This window comes from Physeter macrocephalus, chromosome 2 (assembly GCF_002837175.3).
Source record: "Physeter macrocephalus isolate SW-GA chromosome 2, ASM283717v5, whole genome shotgun sequence".
In the NCBI taxonomy this organism is placed as follows: Eukaryota; Metazoa; Chordata; class Mammalia; order Artiodactyla; family Physeteridae; genus Physeter; species Physeter macrocephalus.
In genome coordinates this window covers 130,555,702-130,577,189 of record NC_041215.1, presented here as the reverse complement: position 1 = coordinate 130,577,189, position 21,488 = coordinate 130,555,702, and the positions used below count along the sequence as shown (strand labels likewise).

The window sequence follows — 21,488 nt, the reverse complement described above, 5'->3', positions numbered from 1 at the left end:
GAAGCCCGCATGCTGCAACCAAGACCCAACGCAGTCAAAAATAAATAAATAAAATTTTAAAAGAAGCATCTTATCAAGTTTCTTTCGATATGTAGGCAGCTCTCTTTTTGTGGGTCATATGGTCTTTGGTCACAACTACTCAACTCTGCCACTGCAGCAGGAAAACAGCCACAGACCATGTGTCAATGAATGGGTATGGCTGTGTTCCAATAAAACTTTATTTACAAAATCAAGTAATGGGCTGACATGGGCCACAGTTTATTCACTCACGCTCTGAAAAATATCTGGTGGGTAGAAGGAAAGGCCAAAGGATATGTGAACCTGAAGTTAAATGTGGACACCCATCAAATCCTTTCAATCCTCCCTCAGAAATCTAGTCTCACATCTTGCTTCTCCTCCTTACCCTTAAGCTTTCCTTGTCATCAGAGTCCTCTTATCAAGTTAATCTTCTGCCATTATGTCCATCTTTACAACACTTCCAATCTCACCCCATCTCTGACTTTGAAGCATTACTAGTGGGAATGTAACGGGCAAGACGTTGGTGGGTTTCTTATAAAACTAAGCATGATCTTACCCAAGAATTGTACTCTTGGGCATTTATCCTACAGGAAGGAAAACTTATGCTCACACAAAACCAGTATGAAAATGTTCATAGTAGCTTTATTTGTAACAGCCCAAACTGTTAACAGTTTAGATGTCCTTCAAAGAGTGAATGGTTAAACATTTACCCTATGTACACACTATGGTACATTCATGGAATGCAATACTACTCAGCAATCAAAAGTAATTACTGATATTCACAACTACTTGCACAGATCTATGGGGAATTAAGCTGAATGGGCAAAAAAGCCAATCTTAAAATGTTACATACTATAGGATTCTGTTTATAAAACATTCTTGAAATAACAAAATTATAGGTTGGGAGAACAGATTAGTGGTTGCCAGCAAGGGTTAGAGATGGGGGAGAGGAGATGGGTGTGGCTATAAAGGGATAGCAAGAGGGGGCCTTGTGGTTATGGAAGAGCTCTGCATCTTGATTGTGGTAGTGGTTACACATGTGATAAAACTGCACAGAGCTACACACATACACTCACAAAACTGTAAAGCTGGTGAAATGTGAATAAGGCCTGTGGACTACACCAATGTCAACTTCCTGGTCTTGATACTGTATATAGTTATGTAAGATGTTACCACTGCGGGAAACTGGATGTAAGGTACATGGGATCACCCTGTATACTTTTTTGCACCTTCCTGTGAATTAAAAATTATCTAACAATAAAGATTTAAAACAAAGCAGGACAACAACCACCAGCACAGATTTCTTCAGCTCCCTCAGTCTATCTTTAGGTTGTATATAAGGCGCTTTTCAATCTACCACAATCTACATCTCTAGCTTCACTTTCTACCATTCTCCTCTAGTAACTCCTATAGTCACCCTAAACTTGTCACTGTTTTCTGGATATGCCATGCTTTAGTCTGTTTCACATTCTGTTCCCTCTCACTCTCTGCCTGCCAAACACCTTTAAACCACTTCAAATGTCACCTAATGCTATCTAATGTACCCGTCTCTGACAGAGGTAGTAACTGCTTTATCCTCTTGGTTCCCACAGAATTTCACTCATACCTCCAAGTATCTCTACACTATATTATTTTACACACCTATTTCCTCTACTAGATTATAAACTCCTTAAGAACAGGGACAAAACTTGATCCACGTGTCCATCTATCTGCCCATATATATATAAGGGCACTAAAATGTCTATGGATTCAATCAAGTTGGGAATCTTTTGCAAACAATGACAATGGAAGTGATGACAGTAATTACTCCTATTGTTATCTTTTGCAAAAAAAAACTGTCCTGCTAACTACTGTAAGGATGGAACTCAGCATAAGGAAACATAATTCAAATGCGAATCATTCTTTATAGTCATCTTTTTTAGAAACAATTTTGAAATGATTAAGCAGAATTTTCCTTGCTTCTGTTCCCTATTAGTTTACACAATCAAGTGTATAATTTACATGTAACTTATATTATAATTTACATGTATAATTTACATGTAACTAGTTATTATTATTGAGAAATGCCTCAAAGAACCCAGATTTTTTGAGGAGGGAGCTTAAATCATTTATTATTTTGTCTTATATTCTTCTCTTTTTTTTTGAGTTTCTTTATACCCACTCTTTAGCAAAAGAATCATTTTAAACAAAGTCCACTAAATATATACCAATCTATTTTACTGCCTTAAATATTAATTCATTCTCAAAAAGGGATTAGATGATCTCATTTAAAAAAGGAAGTTCTTAAAGTAAATTAAGATAAAGGATGTGAGATGGAATCTAAAAGTAAACTGAGAAATATTGCTGGTGCCAAATACTTACTAATGAGACCAATTCTATTATCATATTAATTTCTAAATTTAAAAAAAATCCTACACACATATGTGCCTCTCTACTAAAGAAAATGTCTGACTATACTAAGCTGAAAGATCATGGACTTAAAAAAAATCCTATTAATAACTTTCTGGTGTCAAAGATTACTCTAAACAAGTTTAGTAACCATGAGTCACTGTTAAATGGCTATGCTATGAAAAGGCTATTCCCTTCCCCCCTCTTAAATATGCCAGCAAACTTACTCCTCTTGTGAAATGAGTGAATATAGCTATTCGACACTGTGAACACATGCATTCACAGTGATGAAGGGAACCAAGGATACGCTGAGCAAGGCAGCTATACCTTCTTTACATAGCATGCAGTGGGCAGAGTGTGTAACCAGTCATTATGTATGCAGATCCATGGGGCTGTCAGCAATGAAAGAACAAATTCCACTCCACCCCACTCCCATGCCCCAATTACCTAAAAATAGGGATGGTAAGATAAACCGTGTTTTCTAAAAGCATAAGGAAAGTAGTTTTCAAATTCTCTTTAAAAGGTATGGCACAGTCCCTAAGGGAGTAATCTATTTGTATTATAGACAAGTCTTAATATGGCAACTGTGTACCATACAGAACAAGTAAAAACATCAACACACTACAAAGAAAGAAAGAAACACTCAAATGTTATATTTATCATTTTGTCTACAAGATCACAAGAAATGAATGAGAAAATGCCCATGGATATAATGAATAAAGCAGAAACAGACAAAATTTTACCATGGGTTTGGCAGAGCTAGGAGTGAATACCACCTCTGATTCGAATATAACAGCTGTCCTAGGAAACAAGAGCTTTCTTTCTTCATGTGGATCGTGAGAATAACAACAACAAATAATTCTACCTCAAAATAAGACGGAGGCCTATTCTCTACAAAGGCACCTTGCAAAATATGGCGTTGGATATAACAATGTGTCAATCGTACAAAGCTTGAATTCCTTCTAAAAGACCTAAGTGACCACCTAGCCCACACCAATACACATCCAGAGACAGGAACCTTGCGATCTCCCATGGAAGCCAACTTCTACTTATTATTTTCCCTAATATCAGGATGAAATTGGACTCCCTGTTTTTCCTCCACTCACGGGGCCTTAATTCTATCTCCTGTCACTGTCTGGAAGCTTCCCTTACCTAATATTAGATGATGCCCTAAAAACATTTTACTAAGAGCTCTAGGGCTCAAATTTTATTCGTTCTCTACATCACATCTCCAGTTCATTCTACTGTTTCTTATGGCAGAACTTTGAATTTCTGTACTAACCTGGTCACTCCCCTCTCAATACACTCTGGTTTCTCTACATCCTCAAATATGGACTTTTCTACACAGAGCAGAAGATGATCACTTTGAATTTAGTGTTTTTCTATTATTGCAACCTAGGTTTTCAATAGTCTTTTTTAAGTGCTTTATTACATGATCTATTTATTCTCAGGGCAAACATCTGTGGTTTCTAAGCCACCTAAATCTCAGTTGGTACACGGAGAGTCTTTTTCTCTCTTCATTGAGTTATAATTAACATACAACAAAGCACACATATTTAAAGAGTACAATTTGATAATTTCGGTCTCATGTACACACCTCTGAAGCCCTCGAGACAGTGAACATGCCCATCACCACCATGATTCCACTGTAATCCCCTCATACCACCAACCCTACTCTAACCCTCCACATACATCCCTGCCAACCCCAAAGCAATCACTGATCTGTTTTCTGTCATTATGGCTATTCATAGAGTTTTGTATAAACAGAATCATACATTATGTACTCTTTATAGTCTGGCTTCTTTCACTCAACACAATTATTTGATTCATTCATGTTGCTGTGTACAGCAATAGTTCATTCCTTTTTATTGCTGAGTAGTATTCTATTCTATGGATGTGTCACAACTGGTTTATTCACACACCTTGGTAATTTCCTGTTTTGGATATTCCAAATAAAGTTGCTATGAACATTTATGTAGAAGTCTTTGTATGGACATGTATTTCTTGTTCTCTTGGGTAAATACCTAGGAGTGAAATGGCTAGATGTAAGTTTAGCTTTTCAAGAAACGGCCAAACTTTGTTCCAAAGTGGTTGTATTATCTTACATTCCCACCAGCAGTTGCAGTTGCTCTGCATAACCACCAGCATTTGATATAGCCAGTATTTTCAATTTTAGCCATTCTGATAGGTGTGAAGTGGTATCTCATCATAGCTTTACTTTGCAATTTCCTAAAATTAATATCTTTTCAAGTGTTTATCTGAAATCTGTGTATCAGCTTTGGTGAACTGTATATTTAATCCATTTTTTTTTTTTTACTGGATTGTTTGTTTTCTTTTTGAGAGTTCTTCACATATTCTCGATGTAATCTTTTATCAAATATATGCTTTGCAAAAATTTTCCTCAGTCTGTGACTTGTCTTTTCATGCTTTCAACAGTGTCTTCTGAAGAGCTGAAGGTTTTAGTGTTGGTGAATTACAATTTATTATTTTTTTCTTTTATTGAGTATGCTTCTGGTGTCATATCTAAGAATTCTTTGCCTATCCCAAGGTCATGAAGATTTTTCTCCTGTTCTCTAGAAGCTTATAATTTTAGGTTTTACATTTAGTTGTGTGATCCATTTTGAATCAATTTTTGTATGTGGTATGGGTCCAACATATTTTTTGCACATGTGGCTATCAAATTGTTTCAGCACCAATTGTTGAAACTACTGTCCTTTCTCCACTGAACTGCATTCTCACCTTTGTCAAAAATTTTCCATACATGTGTAGGTTTCTTTCTGGATTCTCTATTCTGTTCTACTGATCTATCTGTCTATCTAATATGTCTTTATGTTGATATCACACTGCTTTGATTACTCCAGCTTTATAATTCTTGAAATCAGATGGTGTGAACCCTCCAACTTTTTGTTCCAAGTTGTTTTATTCTAGGTCTTTTGCATTTCCATATAAATTTTAGAACCAACTTGTCAATTTCTATTAAAAAGTCTGCTGGGATTACAATGAAGTTATAAATCATTTGGGAGGGAACTGACATTTTAACAATATTGAGTCTTCCAACCCATGAATAAGGTGTATCTCTCGCTTACTTAGGTCTCTCATCTCTTAGCAATATTTTGTAGATTTTAGTGTGCAGGTCTTTCATTTCTTTTGTCAGAGTATCTCTAAGTGTTTCATATTTTTTGATGCTATTCCAAACGATACTCTTAAATTTCAACTTTGGTTTTGTCATTGCCACTACAGAGAAATACAATTGCTCTTTGTATATCAATATTATAACCTGTAACCCTGCTAAACTCATACAGTAACTCAACTACCTTTTTTGTAGATTCCTTCAGCATTTCTGAGTAGGTGATTATGTCATCAATACAGTTTTTACTGCTTTCCATGCCTTTTATTTCTTTTTCTTGCCTGACTGCATAGTCTGCAATCTCCAAGTACAAAGTTGAATAGAAGAGGTGAAAATGGACATCTCTGTCTTACTCGTGATCTTAGAGATAAATGAGCCTTTCACCATTACTTATAATGCTACCTGTAGGATTTGTTTTTTTTTGGCATTGTATTTCCTTTTTTTTTTTTTAAACATCTTTATTGGAGTATAATTGCTTTACAATGGTGTGTTAGTTTCTGCTTTATAACAAGTGAATCAGTATACATATACATATATCCCCATATCACCTCCATCTTGTGTCTCCCTCCCACCCTCCCTGTCCCATCCCTCTAGGTGGTCACAAAGCCCAGAGCTGAACTCCCTGTGCTATACACCTACTTCCCACTAGCTATTTTACATTTGGTAGTGTATGTATGTCCATGCCACTCTCTCACTTCATCCCAGCTTACCCTGCCCACTCCCCCTGTCCTCAAGTCCATTCTCTACCCATAGGATTTTTATAGATGCCCTTTACTAGGTCAAGGAAGTTCTCTTCTATCATAGTTTGCAGAGTTTTTATCAGGAATGATAAAATTTGGTTTAGAATTTTTGCATCTATGTTCATGAGGGATATTAGTCTATCGTTTTCTTGTAATGTCTTTGATTTGGGTATCAGGATAATCGTGGACTCATAGAATGAGTTAAGAACTATTCCTTCCTCATAAATTTTCTGGAAAAGTTTGTGTAGAAATTGTGTTATATTTCCCTTAAATGTTTGGTAGAAATCTCTAGTGAAGCCATCTGTGCCTAGATTTTTCTTTGTGGGAAGATTATTAACTAAATTTTGAATTACTTTAATAGATACAGGGCTATTAAGGTTATCTATTTTTTTCTTGAGTGAGCTTGAGCCATTTGTGTCTTTCAAGGAATTTGCCTATTTCATCTAAGTTGTCAAATTTATTGGCAAATAGTTGTTCATAATATTTCCTTATTACCCTTTTAATACCTGTAGAATCTGTAGTGATGTCAGCTCTCTTATTCCAGATATTGGTAACTGGTTTTTTCTCCCGATGAGTCTTAGCTAGATTTTATCAATTTTATTCAACTTCTGATAGAACCAGTTTTGGTTTTATTATTTTCTCTGGCTTTTATTTAACTAATTTCTGCTTTGATCTTTATTTATGTCCTTTCTCCTTACTCTGTAATTTGCTCTCCTTTTTCTACTTTCTTAAGGTAAAAGCTGAGACCTTTCTTTTCTATCATATGCATTTAGTGCTATAAAATTTCTGAGTAATGCTTTAGCAACATCTCACTAGCTCTGATATGTTTTTATTCCACTCAAATAACTTTGATCCATAAGTTATTTGTAAGTATGATATTTAGTTTCCAAATATTTTGGAATATTTCCAAGGATCTTTCTGTTATTGATGTCTAATTTAATTCCATTGTGATCACAGGTATACGTCACATACATTTAGCCTTTTACTAGCTGATTTTCTGCCTACTTCTTCTATCAGTCATTGAGATTGGGGTACTGAAATCTCCAATTATAATTGTGGATTTGACTGTTTCATCTTCTAGTTTTATCAGTTTTTGCTTTGTTTTATTTTGCTTTATTTTAAAGCTGTTATTAGCTGCATAAACATTTAAGATTGTTATGTCCCTTGGATTAACTGACCCCTATTTTATCATGAAATAACTATCCTGGATAATATTCTTTGCTCTGAAATCTATTTTTGTCTGATATTAATAGAGCCCCTCCAGTTTTCTTTTGGCAAGTGTTAACATGGTATATCTTTCTCCATCCTTTTACTTGTAACCTAATTGTGTCATTGTCTTTAAAGTGCATTTCTTGTAGGCACATATAGTTAGCATTTTTTCTTTTTTTAACCATTCTTAAAAATCGAAATATAGTTCATTTACAATGTTGTGTTAGTTTCAGGTGTAGAGCAAAGTGATTCAGTTATACATATATATAATATTCTTTTTCAGATTCTTTTCCATTATAGGTTACTATAAGATATTGAATACAGTTCTCTGTGCTATACAGTAGGTCCCTGTTGTTTATCTGTTTTATATATAGCAATGTGTGTATGTTAATCTCAAACTCCTAATTTATCCCTGCTACACCCCCTTTGGTAACCATAAATTTGTTTTCTATGTTTGTGAGTCTATTTCTGTTTTGTAAATAAGTTCACTTATATCATTTTTTTTTTTAGATTCCACATAAGTGGTATCATATGATATTTGTCTTTCTCTGCCTGATTTACTTCACTTAATATGATAATCTCTAGGTCCATCCAGATAGGACTTTTTTGTCCAACCTGACAATCTCTGCCTTTTAATTGGGCTGTTCAGACCATCTATACTTAATGTGATTATTGATAAGGTACATTTGAGTTTATCATCTTGCTATTTGTTTTCCATTTGTTCCATCTGTTCCTTAGCGCCATTTTTCCCTCTTTTTCTGCCTTCTTTTGGTTTAATCAAATATTTTTAGTGATTATGTTCTCCTTTGGTATCTCATCTGTTTAGACCCTAGTTACAGAGCTATACTTTTATCTGTACTGCATTTTATCAGTTACAATCATGTCCTTCCTCCAACTCCTGCCCCACTACCCCCAGCTAATTGACCCTTCTTTGGTGCCTGATTTAGTCACGTATAGAGTTTTCTATCCTTCTCCAATTTTTATCATTCACAAGCTCTGCTAATTAAACCTTTTAATTCTCCTCAGATAAATCAGTGACAATAAATGTTACTGAAAGTTTAAAGTTGGGGACAGTATCCTGCAACAGATCACCAAAACCCTGCCTAGGTGCTCAGAGTTATGCACTAACCAGATCCACTGGGTATAATTATTCATCCAATCATGAAAAGTATCCACTAAGCATCCTGAACTACAGGGGAAGATAATTAATAAACACAAAACTATATGGAAGGTACTAGGACCAACAGGGTAGATCTCTTGAGAAGGGTCATTTATCTATTTCTGTGGGTGGTAGCACTACAGGGGAATGTGATACCTGGCCACCATCATAAAATTCAGAAGATACCTGGCTGGGATACCCTCTTATTGGTCATAAACTCAACATACAAATTATTACAACACTCTCAGTAATACATGTTTTATCCTATTCAGTAGAAATTAAGATTTTAGAAGAGTTACCCTGACAGAACTATGTTAACTCTGTATTCCATTTTCAATAAATAAAAAATAATTATTGAGCTGTCTTTGGAAGGCTTATGTTCTAACAGAGGGAAGAACTAGTAAAAAAAAAAAAATCATTAAGTATATTAAAGATGTTAAGTGATACACAGAAAACCAGAGCAAGACCGGGGGAACAGGAATGCTGGGGACTAGGCTGCATTTTAAATAGGGGATTGGGTGAAAAGTGACATTTAAGCAAAGACTTGAAGGCAATAAGGGAGTTAGCCAAGCAGAGAGTTGGGGAAAGAACATTCTAGGTAAAGGGGACAGCCCAATGCAAAAGCTATAAGGCAGGAGTGTGACTGAAGTACATGAGGAAAAGCAAGTCAATGTGGGGGGAATACTAGGAGAAGGGACCATTGAGGTCACGGGCCTGACTGACCAGGGCAAGGGTGGGCATTTATTTTTTGGTAAAAGCACCAGACAGGAAATATTTTAAGCTTTATAGGCCACCTAAAGTCTCTGCTGCATAATCTTCTTTGCTTTTTAAACCAACCCTTTAGAAATATAAAAACCATTCTTAGCTCATGAGCCTTACAAAAAATCCTGCCGAGGCAGGTTTGACCTGTAGAACTTAGTTCAGCCCTTGTAAGGATTTTGACTTTTACTCTAAGGGAAATATTATTTGACTCATGTTTTGAAATAATCACTATGGTTGTGGAAAGGCAAGGGAGACCACTTAGAAGAATACTGCAGTAATCCAGAGCAAAGATAATGGTAGCTCAGACCCAGGTGGTGACTAAGAAAATGGGGTGAAGTGGTCATTAGAGTCTGGCTTTTTAACACCCCCCCCCGCAATAAAGTGGATGTATTTGCTCATGAATTGGATCTGGGAAGTGTGAAAGGAGTCATGGATGACTCAAGACTTTTGGCCTGAACAACTAGAAGGATGGCGTATCATTAACCATGATCGGAAAGACTGTGAGTGGATGTGTGAAATGTGTGTTTTGCTTCAAAACAAAGTAGAATTCATATTCCTTAAATTCCAGCACAGTTTTGTAGCTACTTTATTAACTCTTCCAGAACTTCAGAATCATTTTTTGTCAAGGTACAAAAAGATCCTGCTGTGATTTGAATGGAACTGCTTTAAGCTTAAAAATTAATTTGATAAGAAATGGCATCTTAACTATATTCCATCCAATAACATGGACCAAGTATTCTTTTGTACCTCTGAATAAGGTTTTATAGTTCTCTTCATATAGGTTCTGCATACTTCCTGATTAAAGTATTCCCAGACACCTTATTTTTTTGTTGTTCTAGATCTTTTGATGGTATTTAGGGAAGCTATGAATTTTGTATTTAGCTGCCCTAGTGAACTCTCATTTTCACACTGATTCTCTTGTGTTTTGTAAAGATATATGAATATCTCAACATTGTAATTTCCCCTCTATTTGAAACAGCTGTGTTTTTAATTTCTAAACCGTTTCTTTATGCGTTGCCTAGAATTTCCAGAACAACTCTAGATAACAAGTCACAGCAAGCACACTGGTTTTAATGGGACTACATTCAAGTTTTCAGTCTTAAGTATGATGTCGAAGTTGCTTTTCATGGTTTTTAATTTAGAGGTTATATTTTCATCTTTCCATTGTTTTCAGGTCTCATTCCCTCTTCACCATTTGCATTAGTGCTATTTCCTTCTGAATCTTGATAAGACAGTGAAATCAGAAAGTTCAGGGTTTTCCTCCCTATTTCTAATCTATTTCAGGATAAGTAATTTGCATCGATTGCTCTTCAATCTTCAGAGTTGTCCCCTTCCTTTGAAATAAAATTTATTTTTCATAAATTCAGCTAATTTTCTTTGCTTTATTTAGCAGGAGGTCTATTCTTGCTTAGGTTTAGAGCAGGAATTCTCAACCTCTGTGTTACCGAAAAAGGTTCAAGGGGTCCATGAGACCCTTTCAAGGGGTCCATGAGGTCAAAACTGTTTTCATATCAACGTAAACACAAAATTTGCCTTTTTCCACTGTTGCCATTTGCACTGATGGTGTTGACCTCTAGCCTGAGTCAAGGCAGTGACAACAAACTGTAGTAGTTATCGTTGTAGTTTTCATCATCACGCACTCAGCTTAAAACAACTGTTTCACTTAAGAGTGTCATGAGAAAGCAGGAAAAAAATTCATTTTATTAAATTTTGACCTGAGTATACATACAACTTTTTAACACTTGGTGTGATAAATAGTAAGTATACATAAAGCACCTTCTGCCCCTTACTGAAGTATGACTGCTTGTCTTGAAGAAAAGTTCTTGTATGATAATGTTTGAGCTATGAGCTGAACAAACTATTTTCTTTATGGAACATCACTTTTCCTTGAAAGAAAAACTGACAAATTATTCAGGCTTGTATATTTGGCAGACATTTTCTCAAAAATAAACAAAGTGAACCTGTCTCCTTAAGGAAAACAACAATCAAACAGTATTTGTTGCCAGATTTGAATTTTGAAATTTGAATACAACATAAGTAAGTTTGACCACTTTCCAAAACTTAATACTTTTCTGATGAGATCACAGTGGTGATATTTTAAAATGTGAATTTTTGATATTGAATAATGTGTCAACGTTTGGAAGATGTATGTAACTCAGTGATCCAATATTTTCTAAATGACCAGTGCATGTTACAAAGTCATGCATGGATAAAGGACCTTTTCAAAGTACAGAGTACGAAAAGTTCATTTATACAGTTTGAGTCTATTACAACCAAGAAACTATCAACTGTTGAATTTTGCTGTGGTATCAAAAAATATTCAAAATTATCTGAAAGGCTATTAAAATACTCCTCTCTTTTCCAATTATGCATCTGTATGAGGCCAGATTTTCTTTATATACTTCAACCAAAATAACATAACAGCCATCTTTAAAAGAAGTTAGTTTCATCTTATTATTAACATTTATCTACATCTCTTACTAAGGTACGCAAGAAACTTGTCTAGAATTTCCATGGAAGATCTAAAGTAAAGTTGAATTATAGAAAATTTCACTAATTGTAGATTGCTTCCAATGACAGAAAGATATAACTAAATAGCCTATGATTACAAATCTTAATCCCATGAGTGCGAAATTCCTTTCTTTATAAGAATACAGGTAAACCACAGTCTTAGACTTAAAAAGATGGTAGAAATTAAGCAGTTTAAGTGTCAACTCAAAACAAAAAACAACCTGCTAAAATAAAAGGATGGAAAATTCTGTTCCAATCAAACACTCATCCAATGAATCATCAGGCATCCAGCCCAGGGGAGACAGGTACTGTGGAGGGAACAGGTGAGCCAGAAATGACACATGGGTCAAAGAGCTCAAGGTCTAGTAAGGAAGACAAAAATATGACACAAATAAAATCATGCTGAAGATGGCAGCACTCCTGCCATTTCCAAAGGAGGTGGCCAAATGGTAGATTCATTTTAGAGGGTAAGGGTAAGGCCAGGAGAGGGAGTATTCTGGGAAGCCATATGGGAAAAAGAAATGAATTGGGTGGTTCTGAAAAATGAATGGGGGCTGAGGGGAAAATGGTGCAGGGGTGAAAACAAGGCAAAGACAGTATGGCTAACTGTTTGCTATTAATTGCTTTCAATGAACAGAGACAAGCTGAGATTGTTAGAGCATACAGAAAAAGGGAGAAACGGGTTGAAATTCACCTAGAGAAGCATAGGCCAGGTCACAAAGGGTCTCGTGTGCTATGTGAGAAGGCTGAACTGGAGGTTTAAAGCAGGGGAGATATTTCAGAAAGAGCCCTAAAGAGGCTACTGCTAAGGTCCATAAGAAAGGTCATGAGGATTTTCGTGAAGCAGGAATGGAAGTCGGGATCAATTCATAAACCCCTTAGGAAGTAGGGGTTCATACTATTTATTGAAAGATGATTTTTTTTGGGGTGGGGGGGGACAGATTGGTATGAAAATCAGGTTTTGGACTGTGGTGACTGGGTAGAAGAAGATACTTGTCATGGATACAGAGAACACAAAAAGAAAATTAGGAGAGGTTATCCGCCTAAGAGGACTACCAGTGGAAACACTGATTTCAGAAATGAGATAAACTACATCAACAATGGAAAAAAAAAAAAAAAACCCGAAATTTAAATAAAATTGAAAACCTCAAATGAAAAACTGAGAAAAAAGTTAAAAATGTATTTGTTAGATGGTAGTACAGGAGAAAACACGTGGTGTTTAAGCACCAGCAAATGCCACTTTAGGACTAAATTTTAAAAACCCCAAATAAACCCAAATTGGGATTTACTGATTTTTAGAAATCACCTCATAACTTGTCTTACATTTGCTCCTAATCAAAAGATTAAAAATATAAAATAAAGCCAAATACATACCTTTTCTGCTTTTTTGTCGGAAATGTCTTGCTTTTCCAGCACAGCCATGCTCTCCTTCAGGTTCTTCACGATGTCTGCAGGAGATTTGTGAGATTTTCCAAATGGGAACGGCATGGCGGCAGCGACCGGCGGCGCCTCACTGAGCTCTGCCTGCTTCACCTGGGGACACAGCACATGGTACAAGTGAGAAAAAGTGAGGTGGATAGAAGACATACTTTCTAAACCCTAATCTGAGAAGAAAAACAGTGTTTGAGAAAGTTACTTTACATCACTTTCAAAATCAGTACTAGGAAACCCACAAATATATGAAAAATGCTAATAAAATTACCGAACACTTTGTACTTTTCAAAATACCTTTTTAATCCCCTGCTCTCCTAACCACCCATTTGAGGAGGAACATGATGGTGCTGATGATGGAGGGTAACTAGCACTGCCAGGCCCCCTATTAAGCAATTGAATCCATCATCTATGGGATCTTTTCAAACAATTCCCCAAGGACATTATTCTACTCCCTTTTACAGGTAACCGTTGAATGACGTTAAGAAACTGCCTCAAGGTACTAAGGGGTAAAACCAGCTCAGGTCTGTCCTGATCCAAAGGTCCTTAATCACCACACTATACCTCCAATTAATAGATATCTCTACTTCACAGTTGAGGAAACTGAGGTAAAAAGTTAGGTAAGGAGCTTCGCCAAAAAGCACTAGCAACAGACCCACTCTAGGTCTCTCCAGATGTGCCTTTTCCAGTGTTCATGCTGATGCTGCTTCCTGCTAAGCATCCTGTGGGTACACCCTTCCTCCTCTTCGGTCAGTCTTATAGTCTCAGGGCTGGAGAGAACCTTGAACAGAGCCTTGGACAAATCTCCCATCAGATCCTCAAATTCTTTAAGTGACGGTTTCAACGTGTACTTTTTCTGCCTGGATATGACTATATCCCATGAAGGAACTCACTGGACAAATTCTGGGGACAATGAACTTCTGGAAGTTCTTAAAGTTTTGCAGGTAGCAGAAAACATTTCAACCACATAAACCACAATATCACATCATGCAAAAGGAGGACATCAACTATTCCAAAAAATCACCATGAAAAAACAAAGTTAACAAACAAGATAAACAATGAAAGTAACTTGGGAACATGTAAGAAGTTACAATTTCTTTCACTAAATAAACTAAAATAAGTTACACTCACAGGCATTAAACAATCTCCTGTAAGATACCAAAAGACAACACTTTTCCGAAGAACCTTACAGATCACTTAGATGAGTGATTTTCAAACTGTGAGTTCCAAACTCCTATATTTAACCATCCCTGGGTTAACCATCCCACCCACTGCCCACCTCTGCCAAAGTGGGGAGAGGTGGGTCTCAGATACCTCCACCCTACTTTGTTTTTTTTTCCCCATCAACATAAAATATCTCTGTTGAGTAGCATAATAACACTTCCTTTGACCTAAGCCTAAGACTTCACTGGAAGAAAGTACTGTAATGTTTTTTCTCTGAAGTATGAGATACAGTGAACTGCACATCTGTTTACAAATAAACATTTAGGGGAAAAGAACGCGCAAATGAATGCTAACAAGAAGCTTACAACTAAATCATAACAAGTATGTTATTTCTTGACATGTTTTGATATGATCTGTTTTGACCAATCTCTATACCCAAATATCACCTATATAGTTCACCTTCTGTCAGCTTATAAATCTGCTTTTGATCACATTAAAACCACATCTTCATTAACCAAAGGGAAATGTCCTCAAACACAGGTTCTAAATTTACTTCTAAATATTTTTTCTACGACAAGAAGTTTGGATCAACTACAGGTGGCTGTTATATTTTCTCTCTGATTACCTGGCAAGATGGGACACAAATTCTGGATCATTCTTTTCCATTACTTTTTTCTTTTTATTTATTTATTTTTAATTATTTTATTTTTTTGAAGAAGGGCACGGGGCAATGCAGCCTGCTTCTCTATAAACAGAGTGGATTCACACGCATAAGTCCTATGAAAATATAATCTTCCCTATTTGTACTCCACAAATAATAGCAGTGATGCTACAAGTCAATGCTGGGTAAAGGGTGGGAATGTTTAATGGAATTTTGCAGGAAGTGTTAGGATGCCATGCAACAGAGATATTTTCAGCTCTGGCTCAATGGTGGAAGAAGTGACTTTCCAGGGCAAAGGGGGTTTTAAAAAGTCCTACCAAAAAAAAAAGTCCTACCACACACCAAATATTGGTCATAGCAAAAAGAGTACAGCTGCAGAAGAGAATACATATATAAAATGCTTTTGTGAGGGAAAGGGGAAGCATGACACAATCATTCCTCTTAATTAATACACCAGGCAGCCAAGATTCTGCAGAACATATAAACTAATAAAACTGTACTTTGAGGAAATACAGTTAGTAACAAGTACCCAAAACAAGAAGTGGACACTCCTCAGCAGGTTCCAATCCAATCCCAATGCTGAAGCTGTTCATGACATGCTTGTATTTTCTCTCTGCCCTCCCCGCCCCTCATACACACGCTTTAAATATTCTTTTGATTTATTGTTTAAAAAATACAGCTAAGGGAGCTTCCCTGGTGGCGCAGTGGTTGCGCGTCCGCCTGCCGATGCAGGGGAACCGGGTTCGCGTCCCGGTCTGGGAGGATCCCACATGCCGCGGAGCGGCTGGGCCCGTGAGCCACGGCCGCTGAGCCTGTGCGTCCGGAGCCTGTGCTCCGCGACGGGAGAGGCCACAACAAGAGGGAGGCCCGCGTACCACAAAAAAAAAAAAAAAAAAAAAAAAATACAGCTAAGTATAATTAAAAAGTAAAAGAATAAGAACTATATAAATAACTTTATTATAAAATGTATAAATAAAAACTGTATCATATAGTTCTTACTTTAAAGCCTGAGTGCAATAATTAAACAAATCCTTTTATTTCTTTCATTTACGTCCTCAAATCCACCAATTCTTAACCAATACAACTAAGATTTGGGGGGTCAAAAACAAGGAAATAATACCCCTTAAAACTTCTGCATTAGAATTTGTTTCTTATGTCTACGTTTGCTTTGCATTAAGCTTATGCTAATGTATGCCACTCAGTGTTCCAACTTTTTAAATAATTAATTGAAAACATAGAAAAGTTTAAAATTCATGAATGGCTGCTAAGTGATGACCAAGTAGGTAGCCAATACATGTGCCTAGAACATTGCTAAAAGGCTGAGAAATGCTTTAAGAAATAAAAGTTTTAATAAACATGTTAGATTAATATGCACAGAGCTACTAAGTATTTATCATGTCACTGACTTTAATAAAGAAAACAAAAGCAGCTATTGAGGCAAATGTTACAAGTAATATGGTGAAATCATGGATGTGTCATATAAGCATGTTCATTAAAGATGGGGAGAAAAATCCCAAAACAATTGATCAAAAGAGGGAGTACCTCTGGGGAGCAGGAAGAGAGAGGGGGATTGGTATTTTTCTTACAAGCCCTTTTTGTAACTATTTGAGTCCTTCAATTTCACATGTATAATTTGATAAACATAAAACTAAGTGTAAAGAAATCAATGGATAATATAAAACGATCTATCCTTAATACATAAAAAGTACTATTCATAAAATATTTCCATGGAAGGCTGAATGACACAGAAAAGTAGGGCTGCCAATTTACTAATCTTACTCATCTCCAAAGTCAGAGCCAATAAAACCAGCAAACTTTGATCATGATCTATAAGTAAGAAAGCTATTTAATGTTACACACATGTGCATGTGCACGCACACACACACACACACAGCTAAAAAAAATACGGATGACTAACCTAGATTTCATGAATCGCTAACTAATTTTAGAGACAATAAAGAACAACCTGAAATCCACATGAAGATTTGGAACCAGATACAAACTTAGTTTAAGGGTTGAGCATGAAGCTTCAGTCTCCTTACTTCAGTCCTTACAAGCAATAGAAGTGAATCCCTTCACAGAACAACTCATGACCTTCCAACAGTGCTCAAATGATAGCAAAGGCACCAGTGGGAGTGAACTCTCCAGCCCACACTGCTTTCTCCCAGGAGTGGAGATGGTGCCTTGAAAGGGGCCTGGTCCACCATCAAGCAGAACTATTCACAGGGTTCTGTCTCCTTGAAGGATGTGAAATACCCAGGCACACGTCTGAGTTTTGGAACTGACAATCCCAAGAGTATGGAGATGCCAAAGCTGGAAGTAGCAATGTTTAAACAAGGGATAAGATGGTTACAAGACACCTTTCACCTGCCTGACTCTCATTTCCCACTTTCTTCCTTTGTCATAGGTGTTTGAGAGAATTCTAGGGAACAATAACAGCAAGAGCTCACTGAGTAAGGCCCTTCAATAACCTTTCATTGCCCTTATGGTAAAATCCAAATGCCCTACCATAGCTTTACCCACCTCCAACTCGCACAGCCCACAGAGGTCCAGCCACACTGAGGTCCTTTCTGTTCCCTAAATATGCCAACTACCGCTGAGCCAGAGAAACACAAACTTGAAAATATGGTAAAAATCTTAATTTTTAAATCTAAATGGATATATGGGTTTTCATTGTCACTCAACTATTCTGTACGTTCAAACTTTTTCATAAACTATGTTTTGCCTAAACTATGTTTCAGACATAACTAGAGTTCATGAAGGAAAGGGACAGAAATACATACTATAATTGAAAAAATTCATTTAGTTTTCAAATACTCATTTCCCCATCCCTTCAAAAAAAATTGGTTCATAATAAACCTCAGGAGGATTCCTTGGGCTGAGTCAAAACTACTAATGCCATTGGCAGAAAGCCAGCCATTGTTAGCATTATAGAGGGCTGTGGAAACCCATACCTACCATCTCTCAAACTGGGGGTAAGCTTGCTCCTGATGGTTGATTAGTGGTGTACGCATGAATCCCAAAGGTAAAGAAGAGTTAGAGCGGAAATTTAACTTGAAAATTGGGAGGAGGGAGGACACGGGTGGGGAATAATTTAGCATGCTTTTAAACTAAAATTAATTATTTATGAAATAACATGCTAAATCTGCATGAAAGGAATTTGCAGGAACATTTAGCACTGTTACACCCCTTAGGTTTCACGCATTTGTTTTTCTGTCTTTCCAAATGCCCTTTCTTTCTGCCTTTAACTCAATGACTCATCTTTATTCCAACGGTGATGTCCTCCTTTAAGGTTTTATCTTGGCTGTCTTCTTACCCTATATTCTCTTAGTGATCTCATCTACCCACGTTTTCAACAACCTGAAATCTACCTCCAGCCCCGACCAATCAGCCTCCATTTCTAACTGCTGCTCCCGATAGATGTCCTCAAGGCAACTCAAACCTCATCCCCAAGTCCTGCTTATTTTTCTAAATTCCCCTTCACAGTGAATGGATCCATTGTTCACCCAATCACAAAACCTGGTCACCACAGCAGACTCTTTCCACTCATTAACTCTTCCATATAATCAGTTCACAATTTCAGTAAATTCTGTTTTCTAAATCTCTCTCTGCCTACAGACATCAAGTGTAGACCCTCGCTATTCTCCACAAAGGGCAGTGGTTGTCAATGGGGCCAATATCACCCCTAGGAGATGTTCTTGAAAATTTGGTTGTCACAATGACTGGGACATTTACTGACCCACTGAAATCACTTTAAAAAGGTGGGTGGAGCCATGGCCGCTGAGCCTGCGCGTCCGGAGCCTGTGCTCCGCAACGGGAGAGGCCACGGCAGAGGAAGGCCCGCATACCACAAAAAAAAAAAAAAAAAAAAAAAAAGGTGGGTGGGGTTGCTTTTTGTGCCACTGTTCACGTAAGCATAGTCCTTAACTAGCTTCTGTATCCTTGGGGTAGGGAGGAGAGGGCTAGGCTGGGAGTCAGAATAACTGAAGTTTTTCTATCTACTCCTGCATCTATGTCCATCACTGAGTGTTAAACTTCTAGCTTTAAAAAATGGTTATACTATGCATCATGCAAAATTCAAACATCAAAGGACTACTCAAGGTAGAAAGTGAAAATCACCTGCAAAGCCTATAGGGACAGCTAGTTTTAACAGTTTGATATATATTTTTCTTTTTATTACTTGCTCTATATTTGTGGTCTTTTGCATGGGGATTCTACTCTTTTCTCTAAAACAGATGGAGACCAGATGACAGCAGAAATGGTCACCTCCATCTTACAAAGCACAAAAAGTTCAAGTCACTGGTCTGTTAGGGTAATACTCCTCAGAGTACAAAGCTCCATACCAAGAAACTGCTGGAGAACATACAGAACACCCACTGGGAAACTAGAAAGGTAACACCCTTAGTGAGGACTGCCAGGCATGGACCTTCTTAGGCAATCTGACTGCTTTGGGCTCGTGCAGCATACCCCTACCCCTAAATGCAGCCAACTCTAGTCACCTACGTACTGATAAATACTGAAAAGTAGTCAAATGGTCCATGAGCCACTAATCAGGACATTCATTCATTCAAGTACCAGCCATGCACTCACTATGTGCCACAAACTTAAGGCACCAAGCGTGTCTGCTCTCAAGAAGACAACATTCTGGCATATATGGATGTGGGTGTATATGTTTTAAGACAATACAGAAAAGCTCTTGAATGACAACACATTCCTAGACAGCTGAGTTCATAGGACTCTGTGCTAACATATATGTTAGATCTGACTCATAAACTTGGTGGTCAAATGCAAAAACTGCAAACAAAATACCCCACATACAATAATAAGACTGTTGCAGAGGACTATCAAGGTACTTAATTAAGCAGTCATGGAAAGTGTGAAATGTAGTAAACATCTGAACCCATTTTTTAGATAGCTGGCTCTGAGACCTAATCCCCTGCTTCTAGGGTTAATGTTAGTTGATTCAGATAAATATTAAATATCTACAACATGCCAGATCTTGTGTTAGGTGCTAGACTACCCACATAGTAAGGTAGGGCAATTATATAAGGCACAGTAGTTAATTACATGGGCTTTAAAGATAACCCGGGTTCAAATCCTGGCTTCACCATTCCTTAGCTGACTTAGACTTTTCTAAGCCCCCTTTCCTCATCTCTAAAATGGGAGAAACAATAGCGACCTAACAATTTGGTATAAGAATTGCATGTGTTTCAAGTGTTTAGAAATGCATCTGCATATGGTAAAATCTGAATAAACAGCAGTTAAGCATAATTACATGGGTTTTTTTTCCTTCTAAAATCTGATTCATGACTACTGTTTCCAGAGCCAAAATGGGTATTAAAAAAGGTGTCCACACAGACTGTATAGCAATATAAAATGAGTGATCTTATCCTTTTAAGACCTGCATCTAAAAGTTTTGATTCAGTTTTTGGAAGGATAGGCTACATGCCCTTCTAAGCTGCAAATAAGATGCAATGACTCAGCTCCATTAAAATAAACCATGGATAGCTTTAAGAAGCAGCTGGACCTTTGGTTAATTACCAAAGCTACCATATACATAGCTCATCATCAACTATGCCAAAACCAAAATTAAGTGTTCAAGAGCATACAAGACGACCTGTAAAGTGTGCTTTGCAACTGATATATCCTGATCAGACTTTCAGGGGCCAATGATGTGCAACACTGGATACTATGCAGGAGTCAGACTGACATTTTTTTATAGCCTAGATGGTAAATCAGATGGTTGCCATGGTGGTAAGAGTAGCAGTATTTTAAATAATGTAAGATCTCTCCTATAGTACTACACTTCACAGTTTACAAAGCCCCGTCACTTCTCTGTTTAATCCCTCTCCCAATGACCTCTCACTTCATTCAGAATGAAATCCACACTCCTGACCAAGGCCTGCAAGGCTCCTTGTGATCTACTGCTCTCTGTCCTCATCTCTTACACTCTAGGCTTTAGCCACACTGTCTGGCTTGACATTCCTGGGCCCAGCCTAAGTACATTCCCCATACTGTTCATGGAGAGTTCTTCGCTCAGATCACCATGGCTCTCTCCCTCATTTGACTCACAGGGCCTTCCCTGACCAATGTTTCCAAAAGAGCACCTTTCCCCTAATCTCATCTCCTTATCCTGCTTCATTGCTCTTCCAGTACTTGTCACCATTACCTGACATATATGTCCCAGGAAAAGGACTCTGTTTGTTTCACTCATTCATTGTTGTATACCCAGACACTGGAACAGTGTCTAGAACATACTTGTAGAATATCTGTAGAATGAGCAAACTATCTTTTGATTCTCAAGGAAAGAGTAGAACT

General features: G+C 37.2%; 1 protein-coding gene across 1 annotated transcript in view; it reads right to left on the bottom strand.

The window, feature by feature from the left end:
- CAB39 (calcium binding protein 39) overlaps window positions 1–21,488 on the bottom strand; it is an 87,938-nt gene that overhangs the window by 37,531 nt on the left and 28,919 nt on the right. Inside the window, exon 2 of the mRNA XM_024124492.2 lies at window positions 13,289–13,447. Coding sequence (XP_023980260.1) covers window positions 13,289–13,402 — 114 coding nt within the window. The 5' untranslated portion in view covers window positions 13,403–13,447. The remainder of the gene's footprint in view (window positions 1–13,288; window positions 13,448–21,488) is intronic.